This window comes from Cyclopterus lumpus, chromosome 7 (assembly GCF_009769545.1).
Source record: "Cyclopterus lumpus isolate fCycLum1 chromosome 7, fCycLum1.pri, whole genome shotgun sequence".
NCBI lineage: Eukaryota > Metazoa > Chordata > Actinopteri > Perciformes > Cyclopteridae > Cyclopterus > Cyclopterus lumpus.
Window position 1 is genome coordinate 24,891,705 of NC_046972.1, and position 18,308 is coordinate 24,910,012.

The window sequence follows — 18,308 nt, forward strand, 5'->3', positions numbered from 1 at the left end:
CTTCCTCCCGACGGTCGTTTTTCTCGGGAAGAGCGGAACTTTTGATCTGTCGGTGAGCAGCGGCAGCGTGTCGGTGAGCAGCGGCAGCGTGTCGGTGAGCAGCGTGTCGGTGAGCAGCGGCAGCGTGTCGGTGAGCAGCGGGTCGGTGAGCAGCGGCAGCGTGTCGGTGAGCAGCGGGTCGGTGAGCAGCGGCAGCGTGTCGGTGAGCCGCAGGTTGTCGGTAACATGGAGGCTCGGCAGCCTGGCAACGGCAGCAGCAGCTCGGAGCGGTTACATAACGCCAGCAGGTCGCGGGAGAAGCTGCTGAACGTCGCCTCCTCAGCCTCCTCATAACCCCCCCAGCAGACAGACAGGCAGGCAGACAGACAGGCAGACAGAGAGACAGCCTGGAGGATGTCTGAGCTGCACGAACACAACATGGATTCAAACCCGCTGATAAACGGTAAGAGACGCTGCTGATGGAGCCGTGTTTACGTGCGTGTGCGTGTTGCAGCCGTGCGTGTGTTTTTGTGCAGTTTGGAGGGAAGCAGAAGCAGCACCGTCGCAACAGGTGTGTGTGTGTGTGTGTGTGTGTGTGTGTGTGCGTGTGTGTGTGTGTGTGTGTGTGTGTGTGTGTGTGTGTGTGTGTGTGTGTGTGTGTGTGTGTGTGTGTGTGTGTGTGTGTGTGTGTGTGTGTGTGTGTGTGTGTGTGTGTGTGTGTGTGTGTGTGTGTGTGTGTGTGTGTGTGTGCGCGTGCGCGATGGAGAATGGCATGCTGGTTTGTTTTCATGGCGCATGCAGAGACTAGCTCCTCGTCCTCACCTGACCCAGGTGTGTCAAAGAACCGATCAATGTGTTCATCAACCGTTTAGATGATCGATTATCACAATAAGTCGAAGATTAATTTAGTGTCGGTCTGATCAATAGTTGAATCTCTTCCTGAAGTGAAGATGTGTGTGTTTTCTGATCAACACGTTGTGACTGAATGATGACAGCTGATCAGCTGTGGTGACATTCAAAATCATCAGAATGTATTGATCTTCTATCTGAGGATGAACATTATTGTATTTGTACACAGATGAAGATCCGGCTCCACTTGTAATAGTAGTACGACTTCAGGGAAGCTGGTTTCTGGCTCGTGGGATCCAAACATCTCCAATAAGAGTCTGAACACGATGTCCTAAAAAAACAATTCAAAGAGTCATTTATATAGACTTCTATACAACCAGAGGAGTCGCCCCCTGGTGGTCAGGAGAGAGAATGCAGCTTTAACACATGAAGCATAGACTTCTATACAACCAGAGGAGTCGCCCCCTGGTGGTCAGGAGAGAGAATGCAGCTTTAACACATGAAGCATAGACTTCTATACAACCAGAGGAGTCGCCCCCTGGTGGTCAGGAGAGAGAATGCAGCTTTAACACATGAAGCATAGACTTCTATACAACCAGAGGAGTCGCCCCCTGGTGGTCAGGAGAGAGAATGCAGCTTCAACACATGAAGCATAGACTTCTACACAACCAGAGGAGTCGCCCCCTGGTGGTCAGTAGAGAGAATGCAGCTTTAACACATGAAGCATAGACTTCTATACAACCAGAGGAGTCGCGCCCTGGTGGTCAGGAGAGAGAATGCAGCTTTAACACATGAAGCATAGACTTCTATACAACCAGAGGAGTCGCCCCCTGGTGGTCAGGAGAGAGAATGCAGCTTTAACACATGAAGCACAGAGTTCTATACAACCAGAGGAGTCGCGCCCTGGTGGTCAGGAGAGAGAATGCAGCTTTAACACATGAAGCACAGACTTCTATACGACCAGAGGAGTCGCCCCTGGTGGTCAGGAGAGAGAATGCAGCTTTAACACATGAAGCATAGACTTCTATACAACCAGAGGAGTCGCCCCCTGGTGGTCAGGAGAGAGAATGCAGCTTTAACACATGAAGCATAGACTTCTATACAACCAGAGGAGTCGCCCCCTGGTGGTCAGTAGAGAGAATGCAGCTTTAACACATGAAGCATAGACTTCTATACAACCAGAGGAGTCGCCCCCTGGTGGTCAGGAGAGAGAATGCAGCTTTAACACATGAAGCATAGACTTCTATACAACCAGAGGAGTCGCCCCCTGGTGGTCAGGAGAGAGAATGCAGCTTTAACACATGAAGCATAGACTTCTATACAACCAGAGGAGTCGCCCCCTGGTGGTCAGTAGAGAGAATGCAGCTTTAACACATGAAGCATAGACTTCTATACAACCAGAGGAGTCGCCCCCTGGTGGTACCTTTTAACTTCTTCATAATCAGTATAACTGAGCAATAAATGAATAACAGACTGAGAGGAAGAATCAAACCACTTTATCCACCAGAGAAGAAGAGTATGGTTTCCTGACCACTTCCTGTTAGACGGAGGGTTCTCTGCTCCCTGCCGGGTGACACTAAAGTCTGTAACACTACTGTAAGATTACTGTAATACTACTTAAAGGTCTCCTGTAATATTTCTGACTCAGATCAGAGCTCACAAATCAACATTCACATCAGAGTGCGTCAGTGTTGCCGTGACAACGTGTGAATATTACACCACCGTCTCCACACTAACAGTCGGCATCACGTCTGTGATGAGGCTACGATCACTATATTGATTACTGTATTGATTACTCAATATTCAAAGCTTTCAATATCGTCCATAAATAAAACTTTGAATGTCGGTCAGTTTTACAACGTCATCGCCCTGAAGCTGCATTCTCTCTCCTGACCACCAGGGGGCGACTCCTCTGGTTGTATAGAAGTCTATGCTTCATGTGTTAAAGCTGCATTCTTTCTCCTGACCACCAGGGGGCGACTCCTCTGGTTGTATAGAAGTATATGCTTCATGTGTTAAAGCTGCATTCTTTCTCCTGACCACCAGGGGGCGACTCCTCTGGTTGTATAGAAGTCCATGCTTCATGTGTTAAAGCTGCATTCTCTCTACTGACCACCAGGGGGCGACTCCTCTGGTTGTATAGAAGTCTATGCTTCATGTGTTAAAGCTGCATTCTCTCTCCTGACCACCAGGGGACGACTCCTCTGGTTGTATAGAAGTCTATGCTTCATGTGTTAAAGCTGCATTCTCTCTCCTGACCACCAGGGGGCGACTCCTCTGGTTGTATAGAAGTCTATATAAATGACTCTACTTCTCTTGATTTATTCCCTCAGTAAACATTGTAAACATTAGTTTTTGGTCTCAATCTCTAGTTTCAAGTCTTCTTCAATACAGAATGATGTTCATTTAGTAAATTATGGTCATTTAGAGTCAAACAGACCATAAAGCAGGGTTTGCTTTAAGGGCGGGGCTACAAGGTGATTGACAGGTCTCTACCTGAGACGTACACGGCGTGTCTACGTCGCTCCTCCTTAGTCCATATATGGTCACTTCCTGTTCACTGGTTGCACAAAAACAAGATGGCGACGGACAAAATGCTGAACAGGAGGCTTCAAAACGTCACAAAACCAACGACTACGTCCTCTTCCTATGAACAGTTGTGCCGTACTGATACTGAACCTCTGTCTCTCTCTCTGTCTGTCTGTCTCTCTGCCTGTCTGTCTGCCTGTCCTCAGCCATGGACCCGTCCATCACGCTGTGGCAGTTCCTGCTCCACCTGCTGGAGGACCAGCGTCAGCGTCACCTGATCTCCTGGACCGGTGAGGACGGAGAGTTCAAGCTGCTGGACGCCGAGGAGGTGGCTCGCCTGTGGGGGCTCCGCAAGAACAAGAACAACATGAACTATGACAAGCTGAGCCGCGCGCTGAGATACTACTACGACAAGGTACTTCTGTGGTACTACTACCGCAAGCTGCTGCTAGTACTACTGATGGTACTACTGCAGCTGGTGCTGCCATCACAGAGAAACACATTAACTGCGACGCAGACCGTGTCGATAGCCCGACATGTTGGTACTCGCGGCTTCAGAAGCGGCTTCATGGACTCGTGAATGTGTTTGTGTTTCAGAACATCATAAAGAAGGTGAGCGGTCAGAAGTTTGTGTATCGGTTTGTGAGTCAGCCCGACGCCCCGCTGGCCAATGGGATCCGGAACGGAGACGAGGGTCAGAGGAGGGACGCCGCCGACCCCAACTGCCAATCACAGAGCCTTGGGGGCGTGGCCTCGACCTGTCTGTCAAAGGGCTTACCTCAGGTACACTCTTTTCTGCGCGTGCAGGACTCACGTGTTGACGCCGTATCAGAATTATTTATTGGTTGATTTCTGAACCAGCACTCGTCGCCCGGTGGCTCCCAGAAAAGCTCCCGTAACGACTACATGAAGTCCGGCCTCTACTCCACCTTCACCATCCAATCGCTACAGGCCTCGCCCGGCCCACGGCCAATCAAAACAGAGCTGCTGCTACAGCAGGACGCCGCCGCCTTCAAGGCCGATCGCACGGCGAGAGAGGTGAGAGGGGTTGAGACCAGAAGGATGGAGGTCAAGGGGTCGTCACCACGGTTACACAGCGTTAATACTGTGTGTGTGTGTATATATGTGTATATATATGTGTGTGTGTGTGTGTGTGTATATATATATATATATATATATATATGTATGTATGTATGTATGTATGTGTGTGTGTATGTGTATATATATATTTTATTTATTTATTTGTGTCTATAAGGTAAAAAACATATATTCAAGACAGCAAACTTTATTCCTCTCTTCACAATAAAAGCCCCAGACACATGTGACTGTCTCTCTCTCCTCAGGTGTGTGTTCTAGCAGAGTCCTCCCTCCAGGTGATCGTGACTCACCCGTCTCCCTGTGGGACTCCGGCTCTCAGTCCCCAGATTCCAGCCAGCACCACCACCAGCAGCCAATCACAGGTGAGTGTGAGGCCCCGCCTCCCAGCTTGGTGTCACCCAGTTCCCAACTGGTGGTAAACTGGTTTCTCTTCCTCTCCCAGAATCCTCCTCTGAACGAGCCTCCTCAGATTTACCTCACCAGCATGGGAGACCCCTCCTCTCTCACCCCTCTCACCCCCCTCGGTCCGGTCGGCGGGTTGGTGAGTCCGCCCCCCCCCCTCCACATGTTGCTGGGCGCCCAGGGACCGCAGCAAGACGACCACCCGGCCGGCTTCCCCCCTCCTCACCCCCACAATGCACCTCACCCGCCCGTCTTCGTCATCATCAACCCTCCTCCCGACCAGCAGCAGGTGGCTGCTCCTCCCTCCGCCCCCCCTCCGCCCGTCCGGCCCCCTCCCCCCCCTATCGTCATCAAGGAGGAGAGCCTGCTGGAGATGGTGTCTCTGGAGGAGGTGAGCGGAGGGGCGGAGTCCCGGTTTCTGACCACGTCGCGGTTCAGACCCACGACTCATGACGGCTCTCTGCTCCTCCTGCAGGTCCCTCAGCTGATCAGTGGCTCAGGAGAACTAGAGCCCCCCCTCACCATCGTGGAGAGCCCGCCCCCTCCCTGCATGGAGCCCGGGGTCGGAGGTCAGCGGGGGGAGGTCACGCCCACAGGTGAGTTCTACTGAGCAGCTTCTGCAGGATGTGGCGGCCATTTTTAGATTGGATGCGTTTTAGGAAAAGAACAGACTCTCTACTTACTAACCGTTTATTAACATTTAACATGTATTAACCGTTTATTAACATTTATTAACATTTATTAAATGTTTATTAACCGTTTATTACATTGTCCTCTGACCACAGCGTCTTTATCTCAAAGGCCTGAAGCTAAATGTCTTTTATTCTCATAATATAATAAATACATTAGTAGTGCTAACATATCAGGTTTAAGATCTGGATCAGGATCTGTGTTCAGATCAGTTCCTGTTTTAACACCGCTTCCTGTCTCCTGTCTCCCGCGTCAGACCCCTCCGCCCCCCCACAGACCACCTCCTCCTCGGCGGTGACTCCCGTGGACGCCGTTCCTCCCAAACCCAAGAAGCCTCGGGGCCTGGAGCTGCCCTCCTCCCCCTCCCTCCCCCCCGGCCTCTCCCTGGATAAGGTCTGCACTGAACCGGGTTCCCGACGAGTTGATTGATTATTAAAGGACGAGCTGTGACATCACTTCCTGTTTCCTTTGCAGGTGAATGCAGCTGTTAACAGTCTGCTGGCTCCTGGATCAGCAACCAACACCCTGACCCCGAGCGTCATCACCTCCCACTCGCTGGTGAGAGAGTATATATATATATATATATATATATACACACACACACATATATTCAGGGAGAGAGAGACTCATTGTGTGTGTGTTGCAGACTCCGGTCCTGCTGACTCCCAGTCCTCTTCCCTCCACCATCCACTTCTGGAGCACCCTGAGCCCCATCGCTCCTCGCTCGCCGGCCAAACTCTCCTTCCAGGTAATAGACCGAGCCCACCGCGGCTAACTGACTGCTAACCTCATTAGTTATTACAGGTTAACAAGGTTAGTTAATTGATTTTTTTGATCAAGGTTAGTTAATACATACTAGTTAATTATTTAGTTAATAAAGGTTAGTTAATAAAGGTTAGTTAATAAAGGTTACTACATAAAGTTTAGTTAATAAAGGTTAATTAATAAAGGTTAGTTAATAAAGGTTACTACATAAAGGTTAGTTAATAAAGGTTAGTTAATAAAGGTTAGTTAATAAAGGTTAGTTAATAAAGGTTAGTTAATAAAGGTTACTACATAAAGGTTAGGTAATAAATGTTAGTTATTAAAGGTTACTACATACAGGTTAGTTAATAAAGGTTAGTTAATAAAGGTTACTACATAAAGGTTAGTTAATAAAGGTTAGTTAATAAAGGTTAGTTAATAAAGGTTAGTTAATAAAGGTTAGGTAATAAAGGTTAGGTAATAAAGGTTAGTTAATAAAGGTTACTACATAAAGGTTAGTTAATAAAGGTTAGTTAATAAAGGTTAGTTAATAAAGGTTACTACACAAAGGTTACTACATAAAGGTTAGTTAATAAAGGTTAGTCATTAAAGGTTAGTCATTAAAGGTTAGTTATTAAAGGTTACTACATAAAGGTTAGGTAATAAATGTTAGTTAATACAGGTTAGTTAATAAAGGTTACTACATAAAGGTTACTACATAAAGGTTAGTTAATAAAGGTTAGTCATTAAAGGTTAGTCATTAAAGGTTAGTTATTAAAGGTTACTACATAAAGGTTAGGTAATAAAGGTTAGTTAATAAAGGTTAGTTATTAAAGGTTAGTTAATAAAGGTTACTACATAAAGGTTAGTTAATAAAGGTTAGTTATTAAAGGTTAGTTAATAAAGGTTACTACACAAAGGTTACTACATAAAGGTTAGTTAATAAAGGTTAGTTAATAAAGGTTAGTTATTAAAGGTTACTACATAAAGGTTAGGTAATAAAGGTTAGTTAATAAAGGTTAGTTAATAAAGGTTAGGTAATAAAGGTTAGTTAATAAAGGTTAGTTATTAAAGGTTAGGTAATAAAGGTTACTACATAAAGGTTAGTTAATAAAGGTTACTACATAAAGGTTACTAAATAAAGGCTAGGTAATAAAGGTTACTACATAAAGGTTACTACATAAAGGTTAGGTAATAAAGGTTAGCTAATAAAGGTTAGTTAATAAAGGTTACTACATAAAGGTTACTACATAAAGGTTAGGTAATAAAGGTTAGCTAATAAAGGTTAGTTAATAAAGGTTAGGTAATAAAGGTTACTACATAAAGGTTACTACATAAAGGTTAGGTAATAAAGGTTAGCTAATAAAGGTTAGTTAATAAAGGTTAGTTATTAAAGGTTACTACATAAAGGTTACTAAATAAAGGTTAGGTAATAAAGGTTACTACATAAAGGTTAGTTAATAAAGGTTAGGTAATAAAGGTTAGTTAATAAAGGTTACTACATAAAGGTTACTACATAAAGGTTAGGTCATAAAGGTTAGCTAATAAAGGTTAGTTAATAAAGGTTAGCTAATAAAGGTTAGCTAATAAAGGTTAGTTAATAAAGGTTAGTTAATAAAGGTTACTACATAAAGGTTAGTTAATAAAGGTTAGTTAATAAAGGTTAGGTAATAAAGGTTAGTTAATAAAGGTTAGTTATTAAAGGTTACTACATAAAGGTTAGTTAATAAAGGTTACTACATAAAGGTTAGTTAATAAAGGTTACTACATAAAGGTTACTAAATAAAGGTTAGGTAATAAAGGTTACTACATAAAGGTTACTACATAAAGGTTAGTTAATACAGGTTAGGTAATAAAGGTTAGTTAATAAAGGTTAGTTATTAAAGGTTTCTACATAAAGGTTAGTTAATAAAGGTTACTACATAAAGGTTAGTTAATAAAGGTTAGGTAATAAAGGTTAGGTAATAAAGGTTAGTTAATAAAGGTTACTACATAAAGGTTAGGTAATAAAGGTTAGTTAATAAAGGTTAGGTAATAAAGGTTAGTTAATACAGGTTAGTTAATAAAGGTTAGGTAATAAAGGTTAGTTAATACAGGTTAGGTAATAAAGGTTAGTTAATAAAGGTTAGTTAATAAAGGTTACTACATAAAGGTTAGGTAATAAAGGTTAGGTAATAAAGGTTAGCTAATAAAGGTTAGGTAATAAAGGTTAGTTAATAAAGGTTAGGTAATAAAGGTTAGTTAATAAAGGTTAGTTAATAAAGGTTACTACATAAAGGTTAGGTAATAAAGGTTAGTTAATAAAGGTTAGCTAATAAAGGTTAGTTAATAAAGGTTAGTTATTAAAGGTTAGTTAATAAAGGTTACTACATAAAGGTTAGTTAATAAAGGTTACTACATAAAGGTTAGGTAATAAAGGTTAGGTAATAAAGGTTAGCTAATAAAGGTTAGTTAATAAAGGTTAGCTAATAAAGGTTAGTTAATAAAGGTTAGTTAATAAAGGTTACTACATAAAGGTTAGTTAATAAAGGTTACTACATAAAGGTTAGTTAATAAAGGTTAGTTAATAAAGGTTAGTTAATAAAGGTTACTACATAAAGGTTAGTTAATAAAGGTTACTACATAAAGGTTACTACATAAAGATTACTACATAAAGGTTAGGTAATAAAGGTTACTACATAAAGGTTACTACATAAAGGTTAGGTAATAAAGGTTAGGTAATAAAGGTTAGTTAATAAAGGTTAGTTAATAAAGGTTACTACATAAAGGTTAGGTAATAAAGGTTACTACATAAAGGTTACTACATAAAGGTTAGTTAATAAAGGTTAGTTAATAAAGGTTAGTTAATAAAGGTTACTACATAAAGGTTAGTTAATAAAGGTTACTACATAAAGGTTACTACATAAAGATTACTACATAAAGGTTAGGTAATAAAGGTTACTACATAAAGGTTACTACATAAAGGTTAGGTAATAAAGGTTAGGTAATAAAGGTTAGTTAATAAAGGTTACTACATAAAGATTACTACATAAAGGTTAGGTAATAAAGGTTACTACATAAAGGTTACTACATAAAGGTTAGTTAATAAAGGTTAGTTAATAAAGGTTAGTTAATAAAGGTTAGTTAATAAAGGTTACTACATAAAGGTTAGTTAATAAAGGTTACTACATAAAGGTTACTACATAAAGATTACTACATAAAGGTTAGGTAATAAAGGTTACTACATAAAGGTTACTACATAAAGGTTAGGTAATAAAGGTTAGGTAATAAAGGTTAGTTAATAAAGGTTAGTTAATAAAGGTTACTACATAAAGGTTAGTTAATAAAGGTTACTACATAAAGGTTAGTTAATAAAGGTTAGTTAATAAAGGTTAGTTAATAAAGGTTACTACATAAAGGTTAGTTAATAAAGGTTACTACATAAAGGTTAGTTAATAAAGGTTACTACATAAAGGTTAGGTAATAAAGGCTAGGTAATAAAGGTTAGCTAATAAAGGTTAGCTAATAAAGGTTAGTTAATAAAGGTTAGTTAATAAAGGTTACTACATAAAGGTTAGTTAATAAAGGTTAGTTATTAAAGGTTACTACATAAAGGTTAGTTATTAAAGGTTAGTTAATAAAGGTTAGTTAATAAAGGTTAGTTAATAAAGGTTAGTTATTAAAGGTTAGTTAATAAAGGTTAGTTAATAAAGGTTAGGTAATAAAGGTTACTACATAAAGGTTAGTTAATAAAGGTTAGGTAATAAAGGTTACTACATAAAGGTTACTACATAATGGTTAGGTAATAAAGGTTAGTTAATAAAGGTTAGTTAATAAAGGTTACTACATAAAGGTTACTACATAAAGGTTACTACATAAAGGTTAGTTAATAAAGGTTACTACATAAAGGTTAGTTAATAAAGGTTAGGTAATAAAGGTTACTACATAAAGGTTACTACATAAAGGTTACTAAATAAAGGTTAGGTAATAAAGGTTACTACATAAAGGTTACTAAATAAAGGTTAGGTAATAAAGGTTACTACATAAAGGTTAGTTAATAAAGGTTACTACATAAAGGTTACTAAATAAAGGTTAGGTAATAAAGGTTACTACATAATGGTTAGGTAATAAAGGTTAGCTAATAAAGGTTAGGTAATAAAGGTTACTACATAAAGGTTACTACATAAAGGTTAGGTAATAAAGGTTAGTTAATAAAGGTTAGGTAATAAAGGTTACTACATAAAGGTTACTACATAAAGGTTAGGTAATAAAGGTTAGCTAATAAAGGTTAGTTAATAAAGGTTAGGTAATAAAGGTTACTACATAAAGGTTACTACATAAAGGTTAGGTAATAAAGGTTAGGTAATAAAGGTTAGCTATTAAAGGTTAGTTAATAAAGGTTAGTTAATAAAGGTTAGGTAATAAAGGTTAGGTAATAAAGGTTAGCTAATAAAGGTTAGTTAATAAAGGTTACTACACAAAGGTTACTACATAAAGGTTAGTTAATAAAGGTTAGTCAATAAAGGTTAGTCATTAAAGGTTAGTTATTAAAGGTTAGTTATTAAAGGTTACTACATAAAGGTTAGGTAATAAATGTTAGTTAATACAGGTTAGTTAATAAAGGTTAGGTAATAAAGGTTAGTTAATAAAGGTTAGTTAATAAAGGTTAGTTAATAAAGGTTAGTTAATAAAGGTTAGTTATTAAAGGTTACTAAATAAAGGTTAGGTAATAAAGGTTACTACATAAAGGTTACTACATAAAGGTTAGGTAATAAAGGTTAGCTAATAAAGGTTAGTTAATTAAGGTTAGTTAATAAAGGTTAGTTAATAAAGGTTAGTTATTAAAGGTTACTACATAAAGGTTAGTTAATAAAGGTTACTACATAAAGGTTACTAAATAAAGGTTAGGTAATAAAGGTTACTACATAAAGGTTACTACATAAAGGTTAGGTAATAAAGGTTAGCTAATAAAGGTTAGTTAATAAAGGTTAGTTAATAAAGGTTACTACATAAAGGTTAGTTAATAAAGGTTAGTTATTAAAGGTTAGTTATTAAAGGTTAGTTAATAAAGGTTAGTTATTAAAGGTTAGTTAATAAAGGTTAGGTAATAAAGGTTACTACATAAAGGTTAGTTAATAAAGGTTACTACATAAAGGTTACTACATAAAGGTTAGTTAATAAAGGTTACTACATAAAGGTTAGTTAATAAAGGTTACTACATAAAGGTTACTACATAAAGGTTAGTTAATAAAGGTTACTACATAAAGGTTAGTTAATAAAGGTTAGGTAATAAAGGTTACTACATAAAGGTTAGGTAATAAAGGTTAGTTAATAAAGGTTAGTTAATAAAGGTTAGTTAATAAAGGTTACTACATAAAGGTTAGTTAATAAAGGTTACTACATAAAGGTTAGTTAATAAAGGTTAGGTAATAAAGGTTACTACATAAAGGTTAGGTCATAATGGTTAGTTATTAAAGGTTAGTTAATAAAGGTTACTACATAAAGGTTACTACATAAAGGTTAGTTAATAAAGGTTACTACATAAAGGTTAGTTAATAAAGGTTAGGTAATAAAGGTTACTACATAAAGGTTAGTTAATAAAGGTTACTACATAAAGGTTAGTTAATAAAGGTTAGGTAATAAAGGTTACTACATAAAGGTTAGGTAATAAAGGTTAGGTAATAAAGGTTAATACATAAAGGTTAGTTAATAAAGGTTACTACATAAAGGTTAGTTAATAAAGGTTAGGTAATAAAGGTTACTACATAAAGGTTAGGTAATAAAGGTTAGGTAATAAAGGTTAATACATAGTGGTTAACAGGTATCATCAGTCTGTCACAGGAAGTTCTCTGCAGCTCGATGCTGACCTTCAAAATAAAACCTGCACAACCGGTTATTACCAAGATGATGATTCTTTAGGTCTATAGAAAATGATCAGAAAGAGATACACGTGATCTTTATTTACACTCCTTCACACACACACACACACACACACACACACACTCTCTCAGGGTTCTGGCTCAGTTTAGTCTCCATCTGTGTCCTGGTGTCAGGTTATTGAAGGTTGAGTTCTCTGCTGGTTTGAATGCGTCAGCTGATTCAACAGAGCAATCGATCAATAGTTATTGATCCTCTGGTTAGACAAAGGGAAGGATGTGTTTAACTGCTGTAGCACTTTGTCGCCACCTTCTGGTTCACATGAGAAATACAGGTCTCCCTCTATCATATCAGGAGCCGTTGGACTTCTGTGCTCGCCACGGTTTGTCCATAACGACCACGTCGGAGTGTTCAGGCGTCATCAGGAATTCTTATCGCCTGTTGATGCAAAGTGATGACGATGTGTTCAGGCGTCATCAGGAATTCTTATCGCCTGTTGATGCAAAGTGATGACGATGTGTTCAGGCGTTATCAGGAATTCTTAATGCCGTCCAAATGATGTTGATGTGTTCAGGCGTCATCAGGAATTCTTAATGCCGCCGTTCAAAGTGATGACGATGTGTTCAGGCGTCATCAGGAATTCTTAACTCCAGGTGATGCAAAGTGATGACGATGTGTTCATGCGTCATCAGGAATTCTTAATGCCGCCGTTCAAAATGATGACGATGTGTTCATGCGTCATCAGGAATTCTTAACGCCTGTTGATGCAAAGTGTGTTCAGGCGTCATCAGGAATTCTTACCGCCTGCTGATGCAAAGTGATGACGATGTGTTCAGGCGTCATCAGGAATTCTTATCGCCTGTTGATGCAAAGTGATGACGATGTGTTCAGGCGTTATCAGGAATTCTTAATGCCGTCCAAATGATGTTGATGTGTTCAGGCGTCATCAGGAATTCTTAATGCCGCCGTTCAAAGTGATGACGATGTGTTCAGGCGTCATCAGGAATTCTTAACTCCAGGTGATGCAAAGTGATGACGATGTGTTCATGCGTCATCAGGAATTCTTAATGCCGCCGTTCAAAATGATGACGATGTGTTCATGCGTCATCAGGAATTCTTAACGCCTGTTGATGCAAAGTGTGTTCAGGCGTCATCAGGAATTCTTACCGCCTGCTGATGCAAAGTGATGACGATGTGTTCAGGCGTCATCAGGAATTCTTAATGCCGTCCAAATGATGACGATGTGTTCAGGCGTCATCAGGAATTCTTATTGCCGCCGTTCAAAATGATGACGATGTGTTCAGGCGTCATCAGGAATTCTTATTGCCGCCGTTCAAAATGATGGCGATGTGTTCAGGCGTCATCAGGAATTCTTATTGCCGCCGTTCAAAATGATGGCGATGTGTTCATGCGTCATCAGGAATTCTTATCGCCTGTTGATGCAAAGTGATGACGATGTGTTCAGGCGTCATCAGGAATTCTTATCGCCTGTTGATGCAAAGTGATGACGATGTGTTCAGGCGTCATCAGGAATTCTTATCGCCTGTTGATGCAAAGTGATGACGATGTGTTCAGGCGTCATCAGGAATTCTTATCGCCTGTTGATGCAAAGTGATGACGATGTGTTCAGGCGTCATCAGGAATTCTTATCGCCTGCTGATGCAAAGTGATGACGTTGTGTTCAGGCGTCATCAGGAATTCTTATCGCCTGTTGATGCAAAGTGATGACGATGTGTTCAGGCGTCATCAGGAATTCTTAATGCCGTCCAAATGATGACGATGTGTTCAAGCGTCATCAGGAATTCTTAATGCCGCCGTTCAAAATGATGACGATGTGTTCAGGCGTCATCAGGAATTCTTAATGCCGCCGTTCAAAATGATGACGATGTGTTCAGGCGTCATCAGGAATTCTTATTGCCGCCGTTCAAAATGATGGCGATGTGTTCATGCGTCATCAGGAATTCTTAATGCCTGTTGATAGAAAGTGTGTTCAGGCCTCATCAGGAATTCTTATCGCCTGTTGATGCAAAGTGATGACGATGTGTTCATGCGTCATCAGGAATTCTTACCGCCTGCTGATGCAAAATGATGACGATGTGTTCATGCGTCATCAGGAATTCTTACCGCCTGCTGATGCAAAGTGATGACGATGTGTTCAGGCGTCATTAGGAATTCTTACCGCCTGCTGATGCAAAGTGATGACGATGTGTTCATGTGCTTCTCCCTCTAGTTCCCCACCAACGGCAGTAATCAGATACACATCCCGGCTCTGAGCGTGGACGGTCTCTCCACCCCCGTGGTTCTCTCGCCCGGCCCCCAGAAGCCCTGAGCCCCGCCCCCCTATGCCTCCCCCCCCTGGAGGGTCAGAGGTCAACTGGATCTGGACCGACTCTGAAGTCTCCACTCAAAGCAGGAAGCACGTTTTCCCGCTGGAGGATCATCATGCCGAGAAGTTGTGGGAAAACGGGACGCTTTTCCTCGAACCTGAACGCATCGTGAGGTGGACGGATGTTTTTTAAAGGAATAACTGGAATTATTGACCAACGATCACGACTATCGACCTCCTGACCTTTGACCTGAGCCTCGTTGATATTCACGAGGGAACCTTTTTTTTCGGGTGCTTTTTGCTCGTTCTCTGTTTTTATAAAGAAGTGGTTATTTATTTATGTTTCTTGTTTCCGGCTGCAGGTGTTTGAACGCGGCTCGACATCGTGGCTCCTGATTGGTCGAGACCCGATGACTTTTATTCATGTCGGAACGCTCCGGACCTTTTTAGGGCGATTTAAAGTGTTTTGCTTTGCTCTCATTGGCCGTCTTTTAAAGAGCCCGCCTTTCTCCGTTATGCATGGCCTGCTATTGGACTGAAGTCCTCAGCATCAATTTTGAACCGACCAATCACAGAGGAGGGATGATGATGATGATGATGATGATGAGAGTCTCTGTGACAGATTGTATATTTTCTAAAATAAGTTTTATCACATTACTGGATTGTTAGAGATGTAGTTTAATTGATTATTGATTCATTACTTCTCATCATTTCCTTCTTTACACGTCGCTCCTGAACGCCTCGGACTCATGCTGTTGATCCTCTGCAGGGCGTTGCCACAAGTTTAATGAGAGCGATGATCCACGTTCCATCTGGGACTCGGAGGCCTAGAGACTCGGAGGCCTGGAGACCCAGAGACCTGGAGACTAGGAGACCCAGAGACCTGGAGACTAGGAAACCCAGAGACCTGGAGACCCAGAGACCTGGAGACTAGGAAACCCAGAGACCTGGAGACCCAGAGACCTGGAGACTAGGGAACCCGGAGACCTGGAGACCAGGGAACCCGGAGACCCAGAGACCTGGAGACCTGGAGACCTGGAGAGCTGGAGACCTCCTCATTCAGCTCACCACTAGATGGCAGTAAAGTGGCTTTAGTACCTTAGTCTCCCAGATGTGATGCATGTGTGAGGAGCAACAAGTGGGAGGAGCTTAACTTCATTACCGTGCCAACAGCTGATTGAAGCTCCGCCCTCTTTTTTTATTTTATAAACTTGTGGAAACGAACTCGGCTGCACTTTTCTACCAAACAGACTGTTGTTGTTGTTTCTGATGCTGGCTGTGGTTGCCACGGTAACCTGACCCGACTGTTGTTGCTGACCTGCAGGTTGTTGTTGTTGTTGTTGTCGTTGTTGTTGTTGCTGCTGCGGAGCATCTGAAGCTCCTCCCTGTGATAACGCTGTTAACCTGTTGCTACGCTGTGTGTGTGTGACCACGAGGCTGCAGACTCACACACACATAAATACACACACACAGACAGACCAACACACACACACACACACACACACACACACACACACACACAGACAGACCAACACACACACACATCTATAGACACACACACAGACAAATACACACATACACACACACACACACAGACAGACTGACTGACACAGACACACATCTATAGACACACATACACACACATATACACAACTCACACACATCTATAGACACACACACACATAGACATACAGCCCGACACACACACACACACACACACACACACACCATCAGGAACTGTGTGAAGCTGATTATCAGTTCTTTAGTTTAGAAGACGTTCAAACTGTTTAAAGAGAAGAAGAGATTTTAACAGGAACAACTTCCTGTTTCAGAGTTTCACAATAAAAGCATAGAACAAGTTGAAGTTCGTTAGACTTCACAGTAGAAACAGGAGGCGATCAGCTGACCTGATCACGGCTGAAACCTCTTGATCAATAATCAGTCATTCTACATCAATATGTCCTGGTCCCTTCTTAAAGGTACAGCGTCTCCTACAGGTAGTTTGATGACATCATCTTTCAGCTAGCTAGCAGCTAGCTCTTTTGTTATTCCTTGCCGAGATGGAAGCATCTTTATTAAAGTAACAATATAAATGTTCACGTCTTATTATGATATTCAGCTTCACATCAGTTCGTGGCGGTGAGATTTCCCAGCCTCGGCGGTGCCCTGAACGCGGCGCCATGTGTTCGACTGTTCTCTCCTTTTACAGCATGACTGTGTTTCTATTGAGACGCCTTAAAGCGGTTTGAAGAAGAAGAAGAAGAAGAAGAAGCCATTCATTGACAAAAGATGACTTTGTAGTTTTCAGCATGTCAGATTATTTAGATTATTTCCACGGCTCTGATTCGCCGTCGTGTTTCCGTCACCAGCACAACAGGAAGAATGTTTTTATATTGATCAGGACAGCGTTGCATTCTGGGTAATGTTTTTAACACATTTAATGGAAATGCACTGTAAAAAATGTTAACGTTTTATATCAGAGGAAATATGAAAGTACTAATACCACAGTGTAGTAGTACTCTGTTCCTGCAGTAAAAGTACTAATACCACAGTGCAGTAGTACTCTGTTCCTGCAGTAAAAGTACTAATACCACAGTGCAGTAGTACTCTGTTCCTGCAGTAAAAGTACTAATACCACAGTGCAGTAGTACTCTGTTCCTGCAGTAAAAGTACTAATACCACAGTGCAGTAGTACTCTGTTCCTGCAGTAAAGGTACTAATACCACAGTGCAGTAGTACTCTGTTCCTGCAGTAAAGGTACTAATACCACAGTGCAGTAGTACTCTGTTCCTGCAGTAAAAGTACTAATACCACAGTGCAGTAGTACTCTGTTCCTGCAGTAAAAGTACTAATACCACAGTGCAGTAGTACTCTGTTCCTGCAGTAAAAGTACTAATACCACAGTGCAGTAGTACTCTGTTCCTGCAGTAAAGGTACTAATACCACAGTGCAGTAGTACTCTGTTCCTGCAGTAAAAGTACTAATACCACAGTGCAGTAGTACTCTGTTCCTGCAGTAAAGGTACTAATACCACAGTGCAGTAGTACTCTGTTCCTGCAGTAAAGGTACTAATACCACAGTGCAGTAGTACTCTGTTCCTGCAGTAAAGGTACTAATACCACAGTGCAGTAGTACTCTGTTAAAGTGGCACATTGTTTTGCTTGTTGAACGTTTCATTATTAGAAGATTGTCAGTGAGACGACCTCATGTTGTTGTTGTTGTTGTTGTTGTTGTTGTTCTGTCTGATCAGCTAAAGCCCTCTGATTGGACGATCAACTGGGACTCACAGTGATGGCCAAAAGTATGTGGACACGCCTCCAAATGAAGCTTTGTGTTTACATGTTTACGTTTAGAGAAGATATTCACTTCATATCTTTGTTATAAAAGAGACAATATTACATTTTTATATTTGTTATAAAAGAGACAATATTTAGTTTTTATTTTCGTTATTAAAGAGACAATATTCAGTTGTTGTTGTTGTTGTTGATGTTGAACCAGTGATATATAGAACACATACTTTTGGCCCGGCGTTCATGTCCCATGATCCTTTGCAGCAGGATGAGGTCCTGTGTGTTTCTGTATTGATTATAATCTTTAATACTCGGCTGAGGAGTCTTGATGACGTCTTGTTTCTGTGGCCGATCGCCGCTGTCAGAGCCTGCTTGGCCCCGCCCCTCCTCGGCTGTGATTGGCCGAGGGGTTTATTGATGTGAAGGGGCGGGGCCTGCTTTTATTTTTCTGAGACAGGGTTCTACGTGTTCCACGTGACATTTACTGGAAAATATTAAAAGATATTTTTTATGGACAAGACTTCAGTTATTCTGAAGATGATTCC

At 40.9% G+C, this 18,308-nt stretch overlaps 1 protein-coding gene across 1 annotated transcript; it reads left to right on the forward strand.

Annotated features, from left to right (window-relative positions):
* Positions 1-126: 126 nt before the first annotated feature.
* elk1 (ETS transcription factor ELK1) lies at positions 127-15,697 on the forward strand. The gene is made up of 11 exons (XM_034536367.1): positions 127-442; positions 3,564-3,772; positions 3,955-4,140; positions 4,219-4,395; positions 4,701-4,817; positions 4,898-5,248; positions 5,333-5,453; positions 5,804-5,940; positions 6,022-6,105; positions 6,194-6,295; positions 14,378-15,697. Exons 1-11 carry the CDS (start codon positions 394-396, stop codon positions 14,474-14,476), a joined length of 1,632 nt encoding a protein of 543 aa, XP_034392258.1. The 5' UTR covers positions 127-393; the 3' UTR covers positions 14,477-15,697.
* Positions 15,698-18,308: the final 2,611 nt, after the last annotated feature.

Bases quoted from the DNA above. Each gene is read 5' to 3' on its own strand.
- elk1 (XM_034536367.1), top strand. From the start codon at position 394: ATGTCTGAGCTGCACGAACACAACATGGATTCAAACCCGCTGATAAAC. The intron at 443-3,563 runs GTAAGAGACGCT...GCCTGTCCTCAG, and splicing joins TTCAAACCCGCTGATAAACG to CCATGGACCCGTCCATCACG. The intron at 4,396-4,700 runs GTGAGAGGGGTT...CTCTCTCCTCAG, and splicing joins CCGATCGCACGGCGAGAGAG to GTGTGTGTTCTAGCAGAGTC.